The sequence below is a fragment of the Pseudophryne corroboree genome, chromosome 1 (genome assembly GCF_028390025.1).
Source record: "Pseudophryne corroboree isolate aPseCor3 chromosome 1, aPseCor3.hap2, whole genome shotgun sequence".
Lineage (NCBI taxonomy): Eukaryota > Metazoa > Chordata > Amphibia > Anura > Myobatrachidae > Pseudophryne > Pseudophryne corroboree.
This window is the reverse complement of record NC_086444.1, coordinates 780,550,049-780,576,837: the sequence shown is the minus strand read 5'-3', so window position 1 is coordinate 780,576,837 and position 26,789 is coordinate 780,550,049. Positions and strand designations below refer to the sequence as shown.

At 45.0% G+C, this 26,789-nt stretch overlaps 1 protein-coding gene across 2 annotated transcripts in view; it reads left to right on the top strand.

The window, feature by feature from the left end:
- Positions 1-25,756, top strand: part of LOC134910187 (alcohol dehydrogenase 1-like) — a 99,042-nt gene extending 73,286 nt beyond the window's left edge. Inside the window, exons 6-9 of one of the 2 annotated variants that reach the window (XM_063917940.1) lie at positions 3,319-3,579; positions 9,021-9,156; positions 22,320-22,458; positions 24,851-25,756. In XM_063917940.1, the coding sequence (XP_063774010.1) occupies positions 3,319-3,579; positions 9,021-9,156; positions 22,320-22,458; positions 24,851-24,875 (561 nt within the window). In that variant the 3' untranslated portion in view covers positions 24,876-25,756. The remainder of the gene's footprint in view (positions 1-3,318; positions 3,580-9,020; positions 9,157-22,319; positions 22,459-24,850) is intronic. The other variant, XM_063917948.1, reaches the window with a different exon arrangement.
- Positions 25,757-26,789: the final 1,033 nt, after the last annotated feature.

The following is a 26,789-nucleotide window of genomic DNA, read 5'->3' as shown; positions in this document are numbered from 1 at the left end:
TCTTGTGGAAACCCATGGTCTCGTTGTGATGTTATGAGTGCTGCCGAGTATGCCCAACCTTGTCTGATCTTGGAAGCCAAACACTGTGGGCCAGGTCAGTACCTGGTTGGGAGACCACCAGGGAATACCGGGTACTGCAGGTATTTTTATCCAAACCCAGGACACAGGACCTGGAATCACTATCCTCCACCTTTTCCCCTTCTTTTTGTAAATTCCTGATACAGTCAGGAATTAGAGTTGAGCCAGGTACATATCATATTGTTTGATATTGTTTGATTTTTTTCTTCCGATGATATTTTCACTACATGTTAAACTGGTACAATTTCAGGAAGAAAACTTCATACCAACACATAAGATTTACATAATTTTCATTATTTTCGCTCACAGAGCCATTAAGCCAAACTATTATTATATCGTTATTATATCAGTGATTTATTCTGACAATATTATAACAATTATAATAATTTGTGATTATTAGTACTTTTCCTTCCCCCCCCCCCTTTTTTGCCTCATAGCCTATATTTTATGAAGGTTGATAATAAAAGTTATATTTTAAACAGAACTCATCATTCCATTTTCAATAAAAGTGTGCCCCAGAAAAGACACATAGTCTTTCTTTTTTCTCTTGGCTCCGGTACTATATGGGAACCATTTCTTTTTTGCTTCATGCACATTGTCAGGGGTTTCATGCTCTTGGTTCCATGCTCGCAGGGGTGTCATGCGCATTGTCAGGGGTCTCCTGTTGATTACACCCACTCAGAGTGTAAATTACACACACACCAACAGTCCCCCTCACACACCCACTCAGACTGTAGATTACACACACAGACTGCCCCCTCACACACACACCCATTCAGACTGTAGATTACACACACACACACACACACACACACACTCAGACTGAAGACAGATTAATACACACACACACACACACACACACACACACACACACACACACTACAATATATTATTAGTTCTCTCTTTTTTTTTTAAATATAATTAGATAAAGATCTCTTTGCTTCATAGGGTATGGGGGGTCATTCCAAGTTGATCGTAACTGTGCTACATTTAGCACAGCTACGATCATGTTCCCAGACATGCGGGGGAACGCCCAGCACAGGGCTAGTCCGCAGCTTGTCTGTCCGCCCCCCTCACCCGCACAAGTACAAAAGCAGCTTTTGTACTTGTTGAGTAACTCCCGGCCAGCGCAGCTCCTGCGGCTGGCCGGGAGTTGTTCGTCACTGCCCCTGGTCACAGCGGCTTTTTTGTGAGGTCACGCAGCCGCTGTGGCCCGCCCCCTGCACGGTCCAGCCACGCCCGCGTTGGCCGGACCGTGCCACCAAAATGGCAACCTAACGCCGCCGTGCCGCCCCCTCCCGCCCATCGTCCGCCTCTGCCTGTCAATTAGCGCCAGCACCAGCGCAGTTCCGACCCGACCGCTGTGCTGCGAACTGCAGCGAGCAATCGGGTCGGAATGGCCCCCATGGGTCGTTGGATAGACACAACTTAGGTCGACAGTCATTAGGTCGACCATGGAAGGTCGACATGCATTAGGTCGACGGGGACAATAGGTCGACATGGTGATTAGGTCAACGTGTACTAGGTCGACAGGTCAAAATGTCGACATGGGTTTTTTGACTGATTTGGGCGTCGTTTTCTTCGTAAAGTGACAGGGAACCCGAATTAGTCCACTGTGTCCCCTTGCATGGTTCACTTAGGCTCGCTATGCTTTGGGCAAGATGCCTCGCTCCACTACCACTGTACTTGGCACAGGTTACCGTTCCCAATTGTAGTCCACGTGGATCGTTAAGTATGAAAAAATCCAAAAAAAAAACAAAAAAAAAACTCATGTCGACCTTTCGACCATGTCGACCTATTGACCATGTCGACCTTCAGTGGTCGACCAAATGACTGTCGGCCTAAGCTTTGTCGACCTAACGACCGTTTCCCGCTTCATATAAATTTGAAACATTGGTATATGTAATTTTAAAGTTTTTTGAGGTTGCTCACTGTTCTTCCACTGTGGATCCCCATTAGTTAGTACAGTGGTACTTGCCATTATTATTTAACTTTGAAAATGAGTTCCCTGCAGTCTTGAGTTTTTGTTCTTATCCAGCTTGTGTGGCTTTGCCCGGGTGGTGCGGCTTCGCTGAGGTGATTCTCCAACTCTAAAGATGGATTTCCTTTCATAGAATAGATCTTATAACCAGAGGCGGATTGGCCATAGGGGCTACAGGGAAGATTCCCGGTGGGCCTGCCGCACCCGTGGGGCCTGTTTTGTTTGAGGACATGTGGTCCTTTTTATAGACATAATGAATAAGATGCAAAATAATTTGCATATATGAAAATGACTTTGCCACTTAGCCTGTGATTGCAGATGATCTAGTGTATACTCTGTCTGCCTGCTTGGCTGACATATAAGATTGAGTGAATAGTGATTGGGATATGGTTGGTGTAATAAGCAAGAAAATATATATTTCTAAAGAATGATATAGTTTCCTAAATTCTAAAGGTGTATCATATAATGTGCTCATAATATTTAATTTTATTTCCTTTTAACTTCCACATTGATTCTGGGCATGCCCACTATCTGGAAAGTCTTGGGGGGAGGGTGCTGCTGCCATTGCCCATGGCCAAACTTTACACCTCTGGTGCTGCCCATGTGGGGCCACTAGTACAAATTTTTACCAGGGCCGCTTTTTGTTGCCAATCCGCCCCTGCTTATAACCATAGTAATTTTGTACAAGATTTGTGTAGCCTGCATCAGAATATGCTGACTCTATGTAAGAACACGTTACTAAAAATGATCTCCTAACTCTCTTGTAAGGGCATTTGGTGATTAGAAAGGTAGTAAAAGAGTAAGCAGATCATATTTTTTTTCTCTCCATGTGTGTTTTGCATGTTTACATGTTTAGAAGTGACACCTACTGTCACTGGCAGCACTTCACATTAAAAATAGGACTACAATGAAGCAGTTCAAACATTTGTATTCTATATTGAATTGCAAATCTGATCAACTTAGTCAATACTGTGATCAGATAAATCTACCTGGACAAGGATACATTTCATTCAGTCATTATTGAGAGTAACTCATTAACAATTCTCTAACTTGAAAATGTTTCATCATTTTGAAACCAACTAAGGGGTCTATGTATTAAGCCTTGGAGAGAGATAACGTGGACGGAGATAAAGTAGCAACCAATCAGCTACTAACTGCGATGTTACAGGCTGTAAACTTTACCTCTTGCCAAGACTTAATATATAGACCCCGGAATGTTTATGTGTATCTAATGAACTGTCTTGAACCTATTGTAACAGGTTGAGGCTGGCTCCACATGTGCTGTATTTGGATTGGGAGGCATTGGTCTCTCTGTGGTTATTGGATGTAAAGTAGCCGGAGCTTCCAGGATTATCGGTGTTGATGTAAATAGTGATAAGTTTGTGACAGCTAAAGAGCTAGGAGTCACTGAGTGCATCAACCCAAAGGACCACAAGAAGCCCATTCACGAAGTGATACAAGAGATGACTAATGGGGGAGTTCATTATTCTTTTGAGTGCATTGGAAACACAGATATCATGGTTAGTAACTGAAAGATAAGTTTTATTTTAACATTAACTGATTTTTTTTCTAACTCTCCAAGCAAACATTTGGATTGATACTGTATGTCATTACTACTGGCTCACTATACAAATATGCAACAATTTATCACTAGCAGATATAGATTTAAATGTCTCATTAGCATAGCATGAAACCAAATTCCACCTTATATCTTAAATAGCACAGATAACAAATATTGCTATATTATCATTCATAACAAAGATGAAAATTAGTAACAATAGCAAGCTGACATTATGAGATCTCTTTTAGCAGAGAATAAATGAACGTTCAATATTTCTATGCAGCTGATGTTAATGCAGGATTTTTCTGCTTCTGCAATTCATTAGTAGGTTAGCATGCAAAACTTCAAAGCAATAGTGTTCTGAATTATTTAATGCAAAACAGTTAGAGATGTTTTTAAACGTGCAATGTTCGTATGCAACTGATAAAGCTCTCAGTGCAGGATTTCTCAGTTTTTAATGATAAATTGTCATGCAAATATTTATAACAGATTTAGCCTATATTAACAGACTTATTCATGCAAAGCGATTTTTGTTAGTACATGGCCATGTTAGTTTTTGTAGTTTACCACTCCTTCCTCCTGAGTTGTAAGTATTTTTAACTCCCGGCTCTGGTGCTTAAGTGAACCTTCTCGGCAAGCCTTATCTGGAGATCCAAGGTAAATTACCAGCAATGAGTCAGGATGTGCTCTGTGGTGAATAATGGAGGTATTTAGGATCCTTAAAATGCGTTTCTCCGCCTGTATATAAAATCAGCGGCTTCCTCAGATCTGACAGAAAAATCCTGCATTAACATCAGCTGCATAGAAATATTGAACGTTCATTTATTCTCTGCTAAAAGAGATCTCATAATGCCAGCTTGCTATTGTTACTAATTTTCATCTTTGTTATTAATGATAATAGAGCAATATTTGTTATCTGTGTTATTTAAGATATAAGGTGGAATTCTGTTTAATGCTATGCTAATGAGACATTTAAATCTTTATCTGCTAGTGATAAATTGTTGCATATTTGTATAGTGAGCCAGTAGTAATTACTACAAGTTTATATAGGTGTGGTCTTTGAGGTATAAGAATAGGAGTTTTAGAATAAAAATAAAAATAATTTTTTTTAATATAGTCTGTGAGCGCTGTCTGTATTTTGTTTATTTTTTGGTGGATAATTTTGAAAGGGTAGAGAAGTCCCTTTTTTTAGTGAGCTGCATATAGACGGTTAAAATAAGAAATAATAGAAAAAAATGTAATTCAAACTGAGCCATTTTTAAATAGCACCAGGGGGTACACTTGTTGTACTATGTTTTGTTTGATACTGTATGTAACTTTGCAATGTGTTTTGCCAAAATGTGTTTAATTTCTTGTTTGATGCTGCTGTATACAGTAAATTGGTAACTTGTAAGTGGTACACATCCTAGAATGGGAGTTATTTTCCAAACTGCTGATACTGTGTTTTAACCGAAAGGGACCAATATTATAAATGTCTTTCATTGTATTATTTGCAGTAGGCAGGTGATAGGTCAATGCTAATAATTGGTTGCTGTGAGTTACACTACATTTACCATTTGTAAAATGTTAGTACATTACTGCAACCATGTACAATGCCTTAAAATCTTAATAAACAGGACTGAGCTACATTATGAACTGTGCAATATACTGTAGTTGCCCATTGTATTCACTTAAACCAAGTAATTACTATGCTACTTAGACCAGGACAGCACACTTATATGTCTTCATTTTAACTACAGTATATGAAAACACTATTCTAATAATAATGCCTGCTTTCACCATATCAAATTGCATACCCAGTTATATATCCTTGCTGTGATGTACAGTTAATTAATTCACCAAGGTACAGTATCGTGCTATTTTTGGATCGCTAAAACAAATCAACATAACATTACATGATAACATGTTGTATGGAGCACAAAGATACACCTCTGTAGCATGCATTAAAAAAGAGTAATGTAGCACTGTACACTCAGGGCTGGATCAAAACCTTGTGGCGCCCAGGGCGAAAAAATAGGGGTGTGGCTTTGGAGAAGGGGCATGGTCAGTTATGCCCCCTGTAGCTGTGCCCTCAGCAGTTGTGCCCCCTGTACTGTGCCCCCAATACTGCACCCTCAGTAGCACCTATCACATAAAAAATAAAATAAATAAAAAAATACTCACCATCTCCGCTCCTGCTTCCCGACCGCTGCTGTCCTCTATCTCCGGCCACCTGCGCCGCTCCTCGGATCTATGGGAGAGACGACATGATGTCTCTCCCATAGCACCTCATAGACACTAGAGGTTAATTATGACCCCTAGCATCTATGTGCCGGTCCCACAATGCCGTGCGGTGCGCAATGCCATCATCGCATTCCGCACAGCACCGGGGCGGACAGACATGCTGCGGACTAGCCCTGTGCTGGGCGTCCCCCTGCATGTCCGGATGCTGGGAGAACGTTACCTGTCTGACTGCATTGTGCCAACTGTGAAGTTTGGTGGAGTAGGGATAATGGCATGGGGCTATTTTTCAGGGTTTGGGCTAAGCCCCTTATCTCCCGTGAAGGGAAATCTTAATGCTTCAGCATACCAAGACATTCTGAACAATGTTATGCTTCCAACTTTGTGGCAACAGTTTGGGAAGGCCCTTTTCCATTCATGTTTTATTCCCCCCTAATCTAGGGATGCTGAATTTTGTGGAATATCAGATTATAAAGTAACTATAACTATAAAGTAAAAACCAACCCCCCCTTCCTCCCCGGGTGTGCCTAACCCTCCCTCCCCACAGCCTAACTATAACCTACTACCCCCCTACCCCCACCCACCCACAGCCTGTTAGGGAACCCAAACTTTCATGGCACCAAAACTCTTGGACTTGCTTAGAATTGTGGTTCTTGAACTTGATGATTGTGGAAACATGTGGGCTTGATGAACATGAAGATACTTGGACTTGATATGTGTGCAGATGCTTGGACTGGATAGCTGTGCAGATACTTGTACTTGCTTGATATTATAGGGAACTTAGTACTATTGGGGTTAGAATCCTAGAGCACTCAATAGGGTTTTCACTAATAGCAACCCCCCCAGTTGTTCACTTAGTGCTTGCTGCACATACTTAGGGTGCCCCCTGATACCTCCAGCAGCAGGAGCTCACCCAATAGACTGAGGACCCCGAGTTGCACTGGGTAGCTGTTGACAATGAGGTACACGGCTCCCTGAGGTATGAGGCACAGTTTGGATTAACTTGTCTAGGCAGGGGAGCTAGAGTTGGCAGATGGAGAATGCCACACCAAGCTTGGGTAATGGCAGCTAGAGCAGGATACTGGATGCTAACAGGCAGATGTTCTGGCAGAGTATCCACAGGACAATGATCAAAGTAGCTAACAGGGACCAGTGGTTTACCCGGCAAGGGTAAACTATAACAGAGAGGGTGGCCAGCAACAATTATAAAGGGTAGCTTGACCAATCAACAGCTGAGGACCAGGAGGAACAATGATTCTTCACAGCACTTGCTCCCTCATTGCCCAACCATTGGGAACGCCATCTGCATCCAGCGTCCCAGTTGCTAGGCACCCAGTGGCTCCCAGGATGCACGCGACTGCCGCAACAGGCATCGGGGAGAGACTCACAGTCCGGTGCGGCCGGAAGGGACACAGTGTCCCAGTTGCCTGGCAACAACTGTGACCTGCACCCGCCATGGCTCGCCAGTTGGGATATAACCCTAACCATCCCTCATAGTCTAAACCTAACCCCCCTCCCCTGGCCCTAAACCTAACCTGCCAGCTATTCTTACAGTTGGGATGCCGACTGTCGGAATTTCGTTGTCTATCTCCTGCCTCTTACGGCGTTCTGGTATCGGGATTCCAACGTGTGTAAGGATTCCGGTATTTTGACTACCAGGATTCTAACAGCCAGCATTATGACTGCATCCCCTACTGTCTTTGTAAAATGAGTTCAGCTGAGCAATTACAGGCATCCACACGAGCGAAGCCGCGTCCAGCCTTATCTTTACCGCAACTGCGAATACTGTATTTGTGGCAGTGCAGACGCAATAAGTGTCCCCATAAATGGGCGCATGTGCTGCATTCGTATCTGCATCCCATAGGAATGCAAGGCGTGTATGCACCCATGACTAAACAAGCATGGCCATGAATGCTGTGATGCATGTGCCAGTCACGCGTAAGATGTGGCTGGACACATCTGTATCTGAAACTATGAATGACCCAGTTACTTAACCAGTGGCCTTGGTTTAATAATAGATAGCAGGTATAGCTGTACTCACTGTTACATGTACACTGGTGATGGAGTAGAGCTTGAGTGGAGTGGGGGTTTCATAAAGCTCCCCAGTGTATTCTGCAAATAGCTAGTTGTGTGGGGATGCTGGAACATCTTTATATCAGGATATAACCAGGTCTCTCCTAGGAGCTAAGCAAGAAACATTTGTCTTCCACAATGTCCCTGTACATGCTCAGTAGAGATCTTGGTGACCATATTGAGATAAGACATGAAGCCTCCCTGAATAACAGGAAGACTGGAGTCTGCACAGTAGAGTAAATTAATGAATAATAAGACTAATTTTGTACTTTATTCAGCAAAGTTATGTGGTGCATTTAATATACAGTATAGACCATTTTTTGTTCTTTTCATAACAAAATAGTACTGCATTACTAATACTCTTCAACATGTTTTGTGAGGCTTCCACTTTGATTTTTGCACCTATAAATAAATATACAGTTTTAACTAAATGTATTCATTTGAATGTGATGCTTCTCAATGTTAAATAATTTTGCACCAGATTATGCTTGGAATTTGGCATTCTCACAAACAAAAACTGAAAGAGAAAATCATATGGAAATAATTTGTTCCCACGTGTGTTCCCATCTTACATGCAAAGTCAGGAAAAGTACATTTCTACAAAACAATGATAACCGAGGTGTAGTCCGGTCTCTTCATGTTGCTGTCAAACCAATAAATGATTTGCAAATTGCAGGGCCATTTAAGTAAAGCCACCACAATCTTACATTCCTGCAAAGCCTTCACTCCATTGGTCTGCATGATACTGCCCTCTATTGGCTATATGTAGTACTGTATATAATAAAATACAATTGGGGAAATGTGGTTTCGCCATGTATTTACTATGTCTCAGAAAGGGTTTTTCACATACTGTACACTTACAATATACAGCAAACAGTCTTTGTGCTATCTTGGGAAGATAAGGCTTTGAAGTAAATTATGAATATACTTGTTATCAGCACTCTTTTCTACATGATTCCAAATAGTTAGAATAAATTATAGAGATATTTTTTTTTATTTTCCTTTCTTAACTTTTATATTTCAAACAAACTTTATATTTCATACCAGAACCCTAAATGAACAGAATAGACGTAGCAAGAATCAACCCTTTTCTTTGTTTTTATGCAGATTTCTGCGCTTCAGTCTAGTTACTTCAGCATTGGAACAACAGTAATCATTGGGGTGGCTCCTTCACTATCAACAATCTCATTTGATCCAATGCTGGTTCTCACAGGACGTACTTTAAAAGGAGCTGTATTTGGAGGTACAGTATGTAAAAGCCATTTATAATTGCACCTGACAAATGTTACAGATTTTTGCCATACATTTTTTTTTGTGATTAACATGAATATCCAGACCTTTTCACATTACATACTGTGTGATCAGAGATCAACCACAAAACTGCACATACCTTCCACTTATACTGTAATGCTTAGCCATTTGCACCAAACACACATACATGTTCACCTATCCAGACACTCAACACATACAGGCATACAGTATATACAGTTACACAATGGCATTGTAGGAGAATAATGCACAAAGGGCAACACATTTTGTATTCCTTTGTTTAATAAACAGGTAGACACAGTTGTATCAAGAAACGAATGGTCCCCAAAGCAAGATTTTAAGTAACCCCTCCCAATAACTTTGCATAGTACACTTTTTGCTGATAATTCTCATGTTAAATTGGTCTTGATGCATTTCTTGTTACACAAATTTCCTACATTTTTAGATACAGTACTTGCATTTTAGTATTGTACAATGCAAAAATTACAACGTCTCTCCCATAGTGCCGCACAGCTGCACACTGCCTGAGCCGGAAGGCTTTCAGCCAGGGTCATAGCCAGAACTTTGTGGGCCCTATAGCAACATTTTGAAGGGGCCCTCATCCCAATACTTTGTATGCCCTATAATAGTGCCTTAGTTCATTTTCTGAACCATAGTAGAGCCTTATTTAATGTTATGTCCCATAGTAGTGCCCTAGTTTCTTTTATGAATCACAGTAGTGCTTAAGTTCACCCTATGTCACATTTCAGAGCTGCCAGTACACATTATGCCACACAGTACCCCCAATTCACATTATGATATATAGTGCTCCACGTTCATATTGTGCCTCATTAGTGCCCCGGTTCATATTATTTAACATTAATATGTCCTCCAGTTCATTTTATACCACACTACAATAAGCAGGTACCTAGATATATTGCAGGCCCCAAGGTAAAAGTTTGAAAGGACCCCTACGTACCGCCCAATGGCGAAAAATGTATATAACACATGTAACTTTGACAGAGAAGTTGCTATGGGGCCCTCTCAGCTCTGGGCCCCATAGAAGCTGCACTGCCTGCACCTACGGCAGCTACGCCCTTGCTTCCGGCTGCCGCTGAGGCGAAGGATCCGGCGGTCACTGACAACATAGTCTCAGCAGATACCCGGCATTTCCCTAGGTTAGGTGAGCTGTCCCGTTCCAGCTCACTTTAACCTCTGACCATACCTTACACAAGTCTCTGCAAAAACTCTAATCCATGCTCTCATTATCTCCCACATTGATTATTGCAATAGTCTTCTTACTTACCAAAAAGAGACTCACTACAACAATCCATTCAGAATGCAGCTGCGAGGCTAATCTTCCTCACTAGACGTTCATCGTCTGCAGATCCACTCTGTCAGTCCCTCCAAAGGTTACCGGTATTCTACCATATTCAATATAAAATACTTTTACTCGAACACAGGGCCATTAACCAACCTACACCAATGTACATCTCTTCGCTGACCTCAAAATATCTCCGAACCCGACCTCTTTGATCTTCAGAAGGTCTACATCTCTCATCCACACTCATTATTTGGTACCATTCACGATTGCAGGACTTTCTTTGGGCAGCACCCACTGTGTGGAATGCCCTACCATGCATCATAAGTCTCTCCTCTAGTCTCCAAACCTTCAAGTGTTCCCTGAAAAACTCCCATCTTCAGGCAAGATTATCAAATTGCAGAACCACTCACATAATCTTCATAGCTTTCCTATTCAATTACATCCCCACTGTACAGTCCACACATATCCTCACATATTTTTTCGATCTTCACTCTCCCTTCCTCCTAACCTTGGTTTATCATTGCTTCGTGGCCATCTCATGCAGCCCACCAAGAACCTTTACAATCTGGTGGACACCTAAGCAATATATAGCACCTATCCTTGTGTATCAATGCCTATTTCCCTATAAATTGTACGCTTGCGAGCAGGGCCTTCCTACTTCTATGACTGTCTGTCATTACCCAGTTTTGTGTTATAATTGTTGTGCAACGGAAATTGCTGAACTACATAAGGCGCCCATAACTTTATTGTGATTACATTAACCTTTCTTAAGCTAGCTTATCACTAAAATAAAACGACACACACACTGAAATAAAGACACGGACACGGTAGCTGGAGTTAAAGGTCAGACGATATTTATTGATCGCTGACCAACTCTTTAAACTATAATTGTAATTGAATTGGAATTAATTTAGATTGTAAAGTTAAATTTAGATTGGAGGATGGCAAAGGAAAAGTCGCTACCAGACACCAGCTCCAGTCACCTAGATGAAAACCAACAAACCAAGGAGGGGAGTACCCAACCCCGCCTCCTTCCTGCATAACCCGCATTGTGCTGGCCTCACCACTCTTTTCTCTGGCAAACGTTCGGTTCCTGCACCTGTTTGATCTGTCTTGGACCGCACAATCCTACAGAGCAACAGGCCATCCTGCAGGCGCATGTTCCCGTAAAGCATACCGGACTCACGAGATGCCTTACTGCACGCCACTAACTCGCTCACCCGGAAAGCCCCAAAGAATGCTAGGGCAAAAGCACATCTAAATAGAGCCACCTCGAACTCCGAGGTCGCAATTCGAGGCAGCACACGCAGCAACTCCGTTAGAAGCTGCAACGTCACGGGTCTACGGGAGTCCGCGGGCGCCGGTCGCATCCTAGCCCATCCTTTAAGCGCTCTGGAAAAGACAAAAGACCCGGTGGGATCCGTCATCCCGCGGAGCCGCGAGTGAAACGAAATGCCCGCAAGGGCAAAAGACATGGCCGCTTTTGACCTACCCCTTTGATAATGTTCCCAAACAAAGGCCATCAAAACGTCAGCCGGGGACTCACCTGCCACACCGTACCTACTTTGAAAGGCCAACCAATCACGTCAGGCCGCATCATACGCCCTGAGCGTGGAAGGAGCTAACGCACACCTGGCCAGAGCAGCTAACTCGACAATCTGCCAGACAGAAGGCGGGCACGGTAAACCCTCCGCCGCCGCTCCCGGACCCAACGCACGGAATTTATCAAACTGGAACCGAGACAACGCATCCGCAATTCCGTTGTCGATACCGGGAACGTGACTGGCCCTGAAATTAATATTGCGCCGCAAGCAAACTAACACCAGATGACGCAAAAGCTACAAAGCCTGAGGAGAGGAAGAACGCTGGTTATTGATAGCGTGCACCACTCCCAAGTTGTCGCAACGGAACGAGATGTCCCGATTCGAGAACTGGCAGGCACACAACTCAAGGGCAACTATGATCGGGAACAACTCCAGCAACAGGAGGTTCTTGGTGAAACCCCGTGCCACCCAAGAGGACGGCCAAGCAGCAGCGCACCATGCCCCGGCAAAAAATTCCCCAAAGCCCTGACTGCCCGAAGCATCAGTGAACAACTGGAGCCAACTGTTGGAACAACAAGGGGGAGGCCACAAAACCTCCCTGTTGAAGGGTACCAGAAACGAAACCCAAATCCGCAAATCATCCCTGATCTTGCGGGAAAGGTACATGGTGTGATGCTGCCGGACCGTCCCCGCCGTGGCTCGTTCAAGTTTGCGACAGAAAATCCTACCCATGGGGATAATCCGACACGCAAAGTTGAAAGAACCCAGCAAAGACTGTACCTGCTTAAGCCGAACCCTGCGCTTGCCTAAACAATCGTGAATTAAACCCAACAGCTTCCGCACTTTATCTTCGGGGAGGCGACAGCAACCCACCACCGTGTCTATTTCAATTCCCAAATAGCTAAGACAACTGCAGGGGCCCTCACACTTGTCCTGTGTGACGGGATCTCCCATACTTTCGAACAAGCACCTAGCCACCGACAGAATATCGCCACAGACCGAACTTCCCCCTGGGCCCATAAAGAGAAAATCGTCCAGGTAATGGGCCACCCCGGGTTGCCCGGAGGCGGCTTGGACGCACCAGTGCAAAAACGTACTAAATCTCTCAAAATAGGCGCAGGAGACCGAACAGCCCATGGGAAGACACCGATCCACGTAAAACTCGTCCCCCAATTTGAAACCCAGGAACCGCAGGGAATCTGGGTGGAGGGTGGAAATGGGAAAAAAAGGGTACCCTGGGGTATTCGGGCACTGTGAGGCGAGGTGCTTGGCTAAGCAGCAGCCAGTTTTTTAGGGGAGTCACTCCCTATATGGTAACAAAGGAAAGAGAAGGAGGCTGCGCTGTTAGAGGAAAGAACAGTACCATTCACTACGTGTATATAATTTTTAAAAACAATTTATTAAAAAACAATAATAACTCTTTAAGAAAAGCAGTTTTTTGTGCAAAATAAGCCAATTATAAGCAGGAAATGATTTAGCCAATTATATAGGATGGATAAAGTTTACCCCTGGAGGTGATTCAGGACTAATGTTTTGTATCCTTAGGATCCGTTCCACATTTTGCCCATAGATGGTATGTCCAGTTAAATTCCACTGTAAAGAGTCCCTTTTAGATGGTAATGTAGAGAGTCTAATTTATAATTCCATATGCCGCTAGAGGGTTGATGCAAAATCCCATGTATGGTGGGTACCTCATGCGTTGCGGAGATAGGATGGTGCCTCTCTAGGACTCCACTGGATATCTGGTGCGTGATATGGGCTGGTTCGGGTCCAGTTCAAGGATGTCCTGTTCCAAGGGTATGGACCCGAACCAGCCCATATCACGCACCAGATATCCAGTGGAGTCCTAGAGAGGCACCATCCTATCTCCGCAACGCATGAGGTACCCACCATACATGGGATTTTGCATCAACCCTCTAGCGGCATATGGAATTATAAATTAGACTCTCTACATTACCATCTAAAAGGGACTCTTTACAGTGGAATTTAACTGGACATACCATCTATGGGCAAAATGTGGAACGGATCCTAAGGATACAATACATTAGTCCTGAATCACCTCCAGGGGTAAACTTTATCCATCCTATATAATTGGCTAAATCATTTCCTGCTTATAATCTGGGTGGAGGGGAAGGAGCCGAAAAGCCGTTTCCACATCTAATTTTGCCAACAGGCCCCCCAGACCACAGTCCCGCACCAAGCGCAGAGCGTCATCAAAAGACTGATAACGCACCCTGCACACGGCCTCGGGAATGGAGTCATTAACCGAAACGCCAGGAGGATGCGACAAGTGCTGTATCAGGCGGAACTTACCCGGGGCCTTCTTGGGCACCACCCCCACGGGGGAGATGCACAAGGAGGGCACAGGGGGAAAGGCGTAGGGCCCACACATGCGCCCCAAGCCGATCTCCGCGTCCACCTTCCGCCGGACCTCATGCGGGAATTCGCGAGCCGACTTCAAATTCTGGCGCGCCACCACGTGCACCGAATCCGAAATGGGCAGGCGAAAACCATGCCGAAAACCCTCCAAAAGGAACAACGCCGCCGACCTGAATTCGAATAGGGGAGGGGGCCTTTCTTGCCAACTCCTCCAGCCTCGGCTGGAGCGGAGGGCTTACCGCTCGCCGCCGAGGTGCAGTCTTTGGCCGGGTGACCGGCCCCGCACAACTCACATGAGTGGCGAAAATGACAATTTACTCCCCTGATGCATTTACCTTCGTTGTAGGCAAAACACTTGCCTTTCCCCGATGACCGGGAACCCAAAACCCTGGCCGCCGTGGGCTTCTTGACCACGGCGTCCGGAGCGGGCTTGACCTGTTGTGTGACCTCCAACCACACCTCGACATCCTTAAAACCCGCGGGCAGAATGGGGTTGCCATCCTGATTACGACGGAATTTCTCGTCGTAGTCCTGCCAAGCGGTACCCTTGGATTTTAGCCACTGGTGAAAATTACGGAAAGCACTCTCACCAATGCCCTCCGGCCTCTTAGCTGCCTCAAAAGCCTGCCGCATCTCATCCGTAAGGGTGAAGATGTCAACGTACTTTCCCTTCCTGATTTTTTTTCCGCATCCGCTTGCGAACCCCCCGCGTAACGGTCGTATTGGCGCAATGAACCATCTCCGTATAACGGGGGGGGGTCAGGGGGAACTGTGCCGCTTTCCGCGATTCCTTAGCCACGCGCCGCGCAATAAGTCTAGCTAGTTTACGCGGGCGCCGTGGAGAACCTGAAGAAACGCTGCTAGAAGAGGTGTAAGAAGTGCTAGAGGAACAATGGGAAGTAAAAGCGAGCTCACCCGCGCCTGAAGGACCCGGAACAGCGTAGTCTGTTGCACCCGACTCCGGCGGCAGTGGAACATCTTCCGTCGGTGCCGTGGCCGTTGCCCTCTCCGACCTCCGGCCCCTCTGCGACGAAGACCCGGAACTTGCCAGAACCTGAGAGGATGAAACAGAGGGGACAACAGGCACAGGAGAAAACAGCGCATCAACAGAAATGGGGGGAACAGGCGTGAGGGGGGGCAAAGCATCGTCGCTCGGCGGAGGGGGGCCAGCGGGTAGCGGCGGGAGAGGACCCCCCATGGAGGGGGATGAAATGACATGGGGGAAGGCAGACCCGACCCCCATCGCGCCACCCACGGTGTAGGCAGGAAGCCACGCAGGAGGTGGGAGGTGCATGGCCGACACATGAAATGCCGACGAGACCGGTTGGAACGGCGTAGGAGCGAGGGGCGGCTGCCAAAACTGGGCCAACGGGTTCGTCCCAGCCGGGGAGGACCCGCCATACGAGCCCGCAAAGGCAGGGGGGGGGGGTTCGCAAACTGGGGGCCACCGGCCGACCACGTGGGAAGGACGCCCGCGGCCGAACTGGCACCATACGGGTAAAAGTGCGGTGAGGACGAAACCGGGAGGCCCGTGAAAGGCGCTCCGGAGGACGCGGGTAACGCCTGCGCAACTGGCCAGGGAAGGCCACCTGGAAAAAACTGTCCCCCGGCAAAACCGTGAGGCGCGGCAAACGACGGAGGAGGGCCAGGCAGGTAGAAAGCAGCCGCCATAGACGACTGTGTCGCCACCAGCTGCACCGCCCCCAACGGGCCGGGGGAAGAGCCTGGAGCCCGACGCCCGGGGATGCCAACGCGGGAACATAACCAGCGAGTGACCGGGACCCAAAAGAAAACGCCCCCACTGCGAGATCCCTCGCCGGGGAACCCAGCACCGGAGCTGCCCAGGGGGCCCCCGACGCGGCTACCTGTCAAAACCCCACCCCCTGTAGTGCACTGGGGCCCGCCCTCACCACTCCATCCCCAACCATATATATGGGGGAAAACGGCCCATCCACAGCCGCCCGCGTAACAGAGGGCACCGGGTCTCCCTGTATCCCCACCACATATTGCCCCCCCAGCAGTGTGTGCCCACCCTCGCCCCCTGCAGCCCGCCCGCGGATGCCAGGCACCACGTGGGTGCCCGCGCCGCTGGCCGGAGCCGCCGGCGGGAGGGGAAGGGGAGCCGAGCCGCAGCTAGTAGCGCCGGGCGAGAGAGCCGCCAGGCGCACCGAGGCCTCCGGGGATGCCTGCGGCCGCGGACTGGCCGAGACGTCCTCCGCAGCAGCACGTCCCGAGCGATGCTGCGGCCGCCGGGATCAACCTCCGTGGGGCCGCACTACGGGATCGCGGGCGTGGGATGCCCGCGGCTTCCACGAGGTGGCGGGAGGGGGGGGGGGGCGGATCAGCGGGGACGCGGCATCCTAAGGCAGCAGCAAAGGGGGCACAGCAGCAGGGGAATGCACTAAGCAGCAGGGGAATCCTTAATATAAAACAGTAGCAACAGCAACTAAACCTCAACTTATAAAACAAAGGGGGACAAAATTGAGCACAATGGAAGACAAATGTAATATACTCAGCCTTCCTGGGCCATACAATAAATGGCAAGAGGAAGTCTGAGGCACATGACCCTGCCCTATATACTATCCTGAGACCAACCCATTAAAGCTTGACGGACAACCCCTCTGATCCTATATGAAAAAACCACCGGATATATGATCTGCCTAGCAACTGCTTAGTCATAAAACAACCAATCACCAAAAGTTGGGCTCTTATATGGCCTCAGGCTTATGCAGCCTTCAGCTAATCTAAGAAACGGTTAATATACTGTTAATAAATAAATAAATAAATAAACAAATTCATCAATAAATAAAGTGCATGCCTACCCCATCTTCTCAGAAGATGCCTAAAGAAACTAGCACCTCAGTTTGTAGATACTGTAGTACAAAATATTTCCAGAGGCACACAGGGTCTGATTCAGATGCCGTCACAACTGATGGTGTTACAACTGAGTGATTATCATCAGACTGTTCATGCATTGTGGTCGCAGTGCGCACGTGCCACACCATAAGGGTGTAGCAGTTCAGCCACAGCTGGCATTTCCAGTAATATAGAAAGCAGGAAGGAGTAGTAGCCAGCTCTTCTAGTTTGAGGCAGTTCTTGTCACTGCTGCTGCTGCCACTACCCACTCCATACCCAGCAGCAGCAACTCCAGGCATCAGGACCTTCTCAATCCATGTGACTGACTACACACCCTGCAAGGTAAGCTTTCACTGACAACAGCAGTACCCCCTGCCCGCCCCCCAGCAGGCTTCTCATGCCTGGTTCTGTGTAACTGGGAGGGGGATCAGGTCCACAGGGAATCCCAGGCAACAGCAGACATGATGGCTTTGATGAGCCAGTGGTACAAGACATCTGTCCCTGCCACTGCTGCTCACTCATCAACCTCCATCATCATCATTAGTAATATCTTGGTGGCTGTCCGTTAGCTTAGCTGTATCCTCTCTCTGCCAGTTCTGGCTGCACGGTGAGAGGTATGGGGCCAGCACCCCTCTGCTGCAGACCCATGGTGCTTGCATTGTCTGGCCACACTGTCCACCATCATCATCATTAGTAATATCTTGGTGGCTGCCCGCTACCTGTATCCTCTCCCCAAGTTCTGGCTGTACAGTGAGAGATATGGGGCCAGCATCTCTCTGCTGCAGACCCCTGGCGCTTGCATTGTCTGACCACACTGTCCACCATCATCATCATTAGTAATATCTTGGTGGCTGCCCGCTACCTGTATCCTCTCCCCCAGTTCTGGCTGCACAGTGAGAGATATGGGGCTAGCATCTCTCTGCTGCAGACCCCTGGCGCTTGCATTGTCTTGCCACACTGTCCTCCATCATCATCATTAGTAATAGCTTGGTGGCTGCCCGCGACCTGTCTCCTCTCCCCCCAGTTTTGGCTGCACAGTGAGAGATATGGGGCCAGCATTCCTCTGCTGCAGAGCTCTGTTGCATGTAGTGTCTGGCCGCACTGTCCTGTGGAATTGGAATGGCGCCCTGGCTGCTGGTGGTTGGAAACTGGTGGTGTCAGCAGGGCCTACATGTTTGTTGTGAAATCCAGTCTAGTCAGTGTGCATGGGGAAGACAGCATTGAGGAGAATTACAGGTGTCTCTCCCCAAATTTTCCCGGGCACTGTTTGTCCCCACTGGCCAGGTGGCACTGGCAGACTTAGGGCATGGATCACAGGTACTGCCATACCACTTTCCCTCCAGGTAATTCGTAAGGCCATTGCTACCCATCAGCCCTTCCCTGATGTGAGTGACAGGCATTGTACTATACCTGAAGTTTGTTGTTTGCAACTTTTGTTCTCTCTCTACAGTACTTTCACTTTTTTTTTTTACTTTTTTTTGTAGTTTAATTCTGAAGTCATCCTGGTTTATCTGTAGCAGTGTCCTGCACAGTAACGGGGCTGAGCTAGAAATGCAAAATAATCATAGTATAAGAGGAATGACACTACTAGATTCACAGAATGTCGGTGCTCCATACAGGGCTGGTTCTAGACCTTGTGGCTCCTAGGGCAACAGCTTCCTTGGTGACCCCCCCCCCCCATATAGGTATACAAAAAAAGTGCACGCGTGCTCCCAGCTAGGGGCGTGGCCTCATTAAAATGGGCGTGGCCCTTGTCTGAAAAGACTACCTTACACCCCAGTTTTTGACCCTGCACCAGCAGATCACGGCCACCACAGTAATGCCCCCTGCACCATATTATGCCACACATCGCAATGCCCTTGATACATTAAATCCCCATTTTACACATTACGGGAGGCAAGTCTCCCCATTTTAGACATTGCGGCAGGCAAGAGTCCCCATTTCAGACATTACGGCAGGCAAGAGTCCCCATTTTACACATTACGGCAGGCAAGTGTCCCCATTTTACACATTATAGCAGGCAGAGTCCCCTTCTACAAAGAAAGACAGAGTGAGAGAGAAAAAGTTATACTTCCATCCCGCTTTTCGCTCTTCGTCCCACGCCGGCCCGCCTCTCCTTCCTCTTACTAGCTTCGCTTGCTGGCTTCCCTGGCGGGTCCCACTCCTCCCCATCGTCAGTACTCCGCTCAGTGGTGGAGTTTCATGTAATGACGCATTTGCGTCATGACATCACGACGCAAACGCATCATTGCACAAAACTCCGCCCCCGAGCAGAGTAGTAATGACAGGGAGGAGGGGGAGCATACAAACTGAGCTGGGACTCGGGAGGATAGGTGGCGCAGTAGCGACACCCTTCAAGGAGCGGCGCCTCGGGCAAGAATCCTGCTTGCCCGCGGCAAGAGCCGCGCCTGGCTTGGTAAATAGCAGATGTTGTAAAATGGAATTTTATAAATATTTCAGGAATGAGGGCTGCATAATACAGAGGGCTGCATAATACAGTAGCACCATTTTGCCTGATAAAATGGGGAGGGGTACCTTTGTGATGTCACTTGCAGTGATGAATCAGTCGAAGAGTGATTAGCAGTAAGAGGCCGTTTGGAGGAGGTAATGAGGAGTGTCTGTAAAAGCAGGTGTGTCATGACCATTTTCAGGGTGTGTCTCAGCATGCGACTTGCGATCTTGTATGTATAAGAAGGTGGCACTGGCGTCACAGCTCCTGCAGCCATGGAGTCAGTAAGGGAGATGATGTTCCACGCATCGCCTTTGCATTTGAAGTTGCTACGCTTGTTGCAATGTCTTCAGAGGGGATCTCTGTTCACTTGTGGGTGGCTGCTACACCTATGATGTCTAGCAGCTCCGTCGGATCACTGCTCCATCGGCATTGTGATTGCATCTGAATCCACAATAGTGCACGTATAGTATCATATCAAACTTCATTTACTTTCCCCTATTCTACCATCACTTTCTTTAACAGAATATTTTCCTTATCGTCTGCTATAATACTGCTTTGTTTATCATCACAGGCCTAATTCAGAGCTGATCATAGATGTGCTAAATTTAGAACATCTACAATCAGTTTTACAGATATATGGGGGGATGCCCAGCACAGGGCAAGTTTGCCCCGCATGTCTGGCTCTGTCCCCTCCCCCGCACAGGTACAAAAGCATCACACGGCGGCAATGCTTTTGTACCTGATGATTAGCTCCCTGCCTCTGAGAGCTACCCGCCATGTCTCGGGTCGCAGCGACTACATGTGACGTCATGCAGACGCCGCAGGCGCACCCCACTACAGTCCGGACACGCCTCCGTTGTCCAGACCGCGCCCCACCAACGGCATTCTAACGCTGTTGGCACGCCCCCTCCCACCCCGCATCCGCCTCTGCCTGTCAATCAGGCATAGGCGATCGCAGCCTTGAGATGCTGATAGCACCTCACTGGGCCTCCTGGGGTGTACACGCGCAGTGCAGCCGCTGCGCATGCGCCCTCCACAAAGTAATTCAGACTGCGATCACTGCCGCTGCAGTATTACAAAATATTACCATATAGCATCCCAAAATGTTGCACATAGTTATTCCTGCAATACAGTACAGTTCCTGCTGTCAGCGCTCCATTAGTTCAGTTAGTCATAGACATATTGCATGTCATGTCCAGCTTGAGTCTCCCATAGCCAAAATTCTGAAGTATGGAATATTAGAAAATATGGAATTTTTGAGTGAAACTGAGACACCTTAACTTTCTGATAGTTCAATGTGCACAAACTTTGTTTAATACAAAAAACTATCAAAACTATTGTGTACAATTATCTTCAGGCTATGTGTATAAGGTGTATATGATACATAAATGAATTTTGTGTATATACACAAACTTTATTTCATGTACAAAATTATGAAAAAATATTGTATAAAATAACCTCACTACTGTATGTATATAAGGTGCATATGACACATAAATGTATTTTGTGTTTATACTTGGCTCCCATCCCTAAGATATCTCATTACGGTTTGCAAATATTGCAAAATCCAGAAAAATATGAAATCCAGAGAGGCCAGCCCACAGTAACTCTAGTGTGTTGCTAGTTACTGTGGGTTGGACCCTCCTCTGAGCCCACCCCCACATCTGGGATCAGGTTCCAGACTGTGCATTTGAATTATACATTATACATATGTTACATTATACTGCACAGGACTATGGTGTACTATATACAGTGCATTGCTGTTATTAATCTGTTACATTATCAAGCATGTGCTAGCATTATTTACTATATATATTGATCATGGAGCCGAGACCATGCGCTAATGGTTAACCAAGCCTTTTTAGTGGCTGGCCACACCCCACACCCCCTCTGGAGGCTGGCCACGCCCCTACGCATGGGCCTGTACCACTGTATTTCCCTGCTGGGCCCTTCATGCTCCAGTCTGACACTGCTTGGTGCTTGGCCCCCCAAACCAAAAAGGTTGTGGTGCCCCTGAACAAGGAAGGAAGGGAAGGAGACCAGTACTGTAAGTTTAGCTTTTATTTGGGAAGAGCTGCTAATATTATCACCAGATGGTGTTAATGGGGACAAGCTTCTAAAGCTATACTTTTCACAGCTTGTTAAATTTGCCCAATTCCCCTTCCCCTTAGAGAACTATCGGAATGGATGCAAGATATATCTTTGTTACAGTACTGTATTCTTAAATAAAAGTGATAACATATATTGCACTAGGGTTGGGAGATTATAACAAATCCGCTCATTATCCTTTTGGTTCATATTTACTAAATACTCACTTCCAAAGTTTGTGAACACGACCACTACAAAACATGAGAAGGCAGACTCCTCGAACACTCCACTCACTGATATAATAAGCGCTGTTTAATTTGAAACTTTTATGTAAGTGTTAATATCACTGATTCATCTTAATATAAAGCATTTATCCATGTACTGTATCGGTGCTTCTTTAAAACGCATTAAATGGTCAGAAGGGTGGCCCCAAATATTGGTTGATTGTTTTACTTTTCCTTTTAGTTCTCATTAAAAGCTGAGCACAAATTACTTTTGTTGTGTTTTATTTCTAGGTTTTAAGAGCAAAGACTCTGTTCCTCAACTTGTTTCCGATCTGATGGCAGGAAAGTTTAATGTGGATAGATTGCTGACTCACAAATTGCCTTATAATGAAATAAATAAAGGTTTTGAACTGCTGCGTACAGGGAAAAGGTATGTTTTTGTTTGTTTTTAATATAAGTATACAAAATGGTATAAAATTAGTACATTGCATTCTTTTACATATAAGCTAAAAATATATTATCGACCACATTAAGGCAGATTTATCAAGCCTTGGAGAGTGATAAATTGCACAGTGATATAGTACCAACCAACCAGATCCTAACTGTCATGTTACAGGCTGTGTTTGAAAATGACAGTTAGAAGCTGATTGGTTGGTAGTTTATCACCGTGCAATTTATCACTTTCCAAGGCTTGATAAATCTGGGCCTTATGAGCCCTACATACACCGTGATCTGCCGAGCGCGGGTCCGTGCATCGTTCATCGTTGGTGCCTACACACTGAACGATATGAACAAGTTCTCGTTCATTAATGAACGAGAACATTCATATCGTTCACTTACATCTTTAAGTGTGTAGGGCCCATGGTGGTCATTCCGAGTTGTTCGCTAGCTGTTTTCGGTCGCTGCGCAGTGATCAAGCAAAAAAGGGGCACTTCTGCGCATGCATATGCGGCGCAATGCGCACGCGCGACAAACTTTCACAACAGCCGATGCAGTTTCACACAAGGTCTAGCGATTAATTTCAGTCGCATTGGCCTCCACAGAGTGATTGATATGAAGTCTGGAACTGAATAGTCTGAAGTGATCGCAAGCGCTGAGTAGGTCTGGAGCTGCTCTGAAACTGCACAATTTTATTTTGTAGTCACTCTGCGATCCTTTCATTCGCACTTCTGCTAAGCTATAACACACTCCCAGAGGGCGGCGGCTTAGCGTTTGCACGACTGCAACAAACTGCTAGCGAGCGAACAACTCGGAATGAGGGCCTATAAGTACTAAATGTAAATTCACTCTAAGGACAGAAGTCCTAATTGTTTTATCATACTTCCCAACATTCCAACATATGGATTTTGGACATCTACTGGGTGGAGTGTGGTCATGTGAAGAAAGGACATGGTCAAATCATTATGGGAGATTGCCCCTCTAACAACTTCACAGTACAGTACCTTCCCAGAAAACCTTTCTTGCAAATCCACACACACACCAGTGGCACAGTGTGAGGGGCATACTCCCCAACATTGTCAGTGTTCAGGAAAACTTCCTAGATGACCAGACAGTACACCAGAATTGGAAATATCCAACCTAAATTGGGACAATTGCATCAGTGTTTAATTATGTTATATTATATGTACGTTTTTTGACACACTGCTGTGAATGCTGCTTACTTTTCTCATCTTATGATTGCCACTCCCCTTTTTCCTAACCAGGAAATGGGTGCAAGTCTTGCATCTGCACACATACAGTCATTTCTAGTATTGTAAATGGAAATGTATAGAAACATTAATTTACTTGATCAAATACAAATACATTTGTAATTCATTTTTAATTGTTTTAATATTGTCATATATTTTGTTTACAAACTAGTTAGAAATGGTAACACTGAAAATTGTTATCTGTCATAGGTAGATGCACTATAGAAATACTGTAATTATGTAAAAATGTAAAAATGTGGATCCATTCAGTCCGCTGCTTACTGGTGTTTGATAAACTTGCTTTAAAATTCTAGTAATACCACATGTCAAATGCAAGTTGCCATGTTCTTAAATAACACTTTTACTTGTGTATGGGAAGTGATTAAGTTAACTTAAGTTTAACACACTGAATAGAGGAAGAAGTGTTTATAAATCTATGCTGTAATGTAATGCCAGAATAGTGCACAAGACAGAAGGGGTGGTCTTCAGTTTGCCGGCTGTCGGATCCCGGCGCACAGTATACCGGCGCCGGAATCCTGACAGCCGGCATACAGGCACCTTTTCTCCCTCTTGGGGGTCCACGACCCCCCTGAAGGGAGAATAGATAGCGTGGCGTGCGTAGCGCGCCACTGTGCCCGCAGCATGGCGAGTGCAGCGAGCCCGCAAGGGGCTCATTTGTGCTCGCTCAGCTGTCGGTATTCCAGCAGTTGGGATTCTGGTGCCGGTATGCTGGCCGCCGGAAGCCCGGCCACCGGCATACCCTACTACACCCGATAGAAGTATACAAGCGAGTATGCCTACAATGGCTGGTTCAGAGATGCATGTTTGTTGGTCGCACTGATCCTATCACCAGCTTGTTAAAGTAGCTGTCATCACTAAAAGTGTGCATTCCCACCATGGTGCAAGATATCCATCTGAAAATGTTAGCAGACATAATTTAGCAGCAGTGGGTATGCTAATACTTATAATGCATATTCTAGTTAAGGGATTGCAACTTGTTTTACCTGAAATATTTCTGTATAATGTAACACTGATTGTCAAGTTTAAAGAACTCAGTACACAAGAACAGCCCCTGTTCGGTCATACTCTACCTGTTTTCTGTGAAACCAATTTGTTTTTCCTTTATATCTACAGTATACGCACGGTGCTGCAATTCTAAAAGCCTCCAATCTTCAGCTGAAATTTCTTTTGATTATTCTGAGGGTGAAATGAAAAGAAAACATTGGCGGAAGTTTTTTTGTTTTTTTTTTTCCAGATAATTTCTATAAGTATTTTTCAGCAATATTTTTCCAAAATTTTCAAATTAGTGTGCTAGCAGAAATGTTTACCACATTTATTGCTATTCTGTGACTGTATGAACTACAATTTAAAATTGTATGCTTTGTGCAGAGATGAATTCAATTTAAGTATCTAATTTGTATTCCTCAAGCTTATTACATACACTAAGATGCAGATATGATTGAATAGTCCATGCAATTAATGTTAAATATAGATTTGTAAACACACATTTACTGAAAAGTGTATTTTACTCAATTCTTTCAACTGCTAGTTGATATAACCTGTTAATTTGCTAAAGATTTTATTATATTCCACCATGTCACTATGATTAATTTCAATCTTTCAAAAATGTACAGGATATATATTCTCATCTACATATTTTATGTGATTTTTGTATATCATTGTTATGTATCACAATATAAAAAAATGAAATAATTACAAAAATCCTGGTTTTAAAAGTTAAACTAACACTAATCAGTTGATATGTACTGTAGTTAAATGTTTAATTGCTCAAAACCTGGACCATTAGAGTGCCTTGAGGACTGCATTTGGGAACCTCTGTCTAGACTCCATGTGCAGGACTTGTTTACGTGCCTCTATAAAAGAATCTGTATGTGCACAAGTCAGTCAGTGTTATTTGAGCACCACAATGCTGTACGACTGTTCAGTACTTAGCCAAAGAGAGATTGATACCTTGTTGTATTGACTGTTGTTTGTCTTCAATCACGTGTACTCTGCAATAAAACCCACTCTGGTTTGGAATCAATGTCTGGGGTAACCTTTTTGCTCACATCCGCTACACATCTACAAACTTGCAGGCATCTTCCAGAATAATCTAGCCACCAGGAGCCTAGGGGACAGTTATGAAAATGTGATCATTTAAATGTTTCCCTTAATATTTAAAGAATAACTTTAGAAAATGATCTCTAGAATCTGGATGAGTTTGATATACTTACTAAATCACTTTGAAATATTCTATGCCATAGTATAATTTGTTACAGATTAGAAAAAGTTAAATGAGAATTTACTCAAGTATTACACCTGTCAGCACGAATTTTGAGTCTGGGTTCTGCATATCTGATTTTTATTTCTTCCACATTACTAATTAAAGAAAAAAATAGTTTTACCCGAAAAATGTTTGCTTTAGTAGCTATCAGAATTAAATTAGGGATTTTAAGAAAATTTCCCTATTTTCATAACTTTATTTTATGTAAAAATAAAACAAAGTTTTGTTATGAATTTGAATGACTTTTATTTATATATTTTTTTTAAACAAACAACTACTATAACAGAAAATATATAAAAAAGTTTAGAAATGAATATTTTTTCGTATTTCTTCTATGATTGTATGGCCTTTCTCGTATTAGCCCCTAAATATAATCCCCCATCATACTATTATTGTATTGCCCCTGACAACAAGGTTCAAAGTCCATCACATCTTGATGAAAACGTTCACCTTGCTCTTCCAAATAAGCACCCATGTTATCTTTTCTGCATTTGTTTGTCTATGCTTAGCTAACTTTTGCCATGTGACAGGTCAAAGGGTTAGATCCTCCATTTTTGTTACTACTGTGCATGAGTTGCTGACAGACTGTGTTAAGTCTCCTCTACTCCAGAGACTTATATCTTATTTCCGTGCACTGTTTATTCTCTTATTTGTTACATGTACAGTGATCTATTCTGCAGAACTACAGCTATATTATATGGACAATCATTCCAGTCTGTATTAATAAAAGGTTTACAGTTCCAGAAATCTCATAGTCTGTGCATTTAGAGATGGACATGGTTTAGCTAT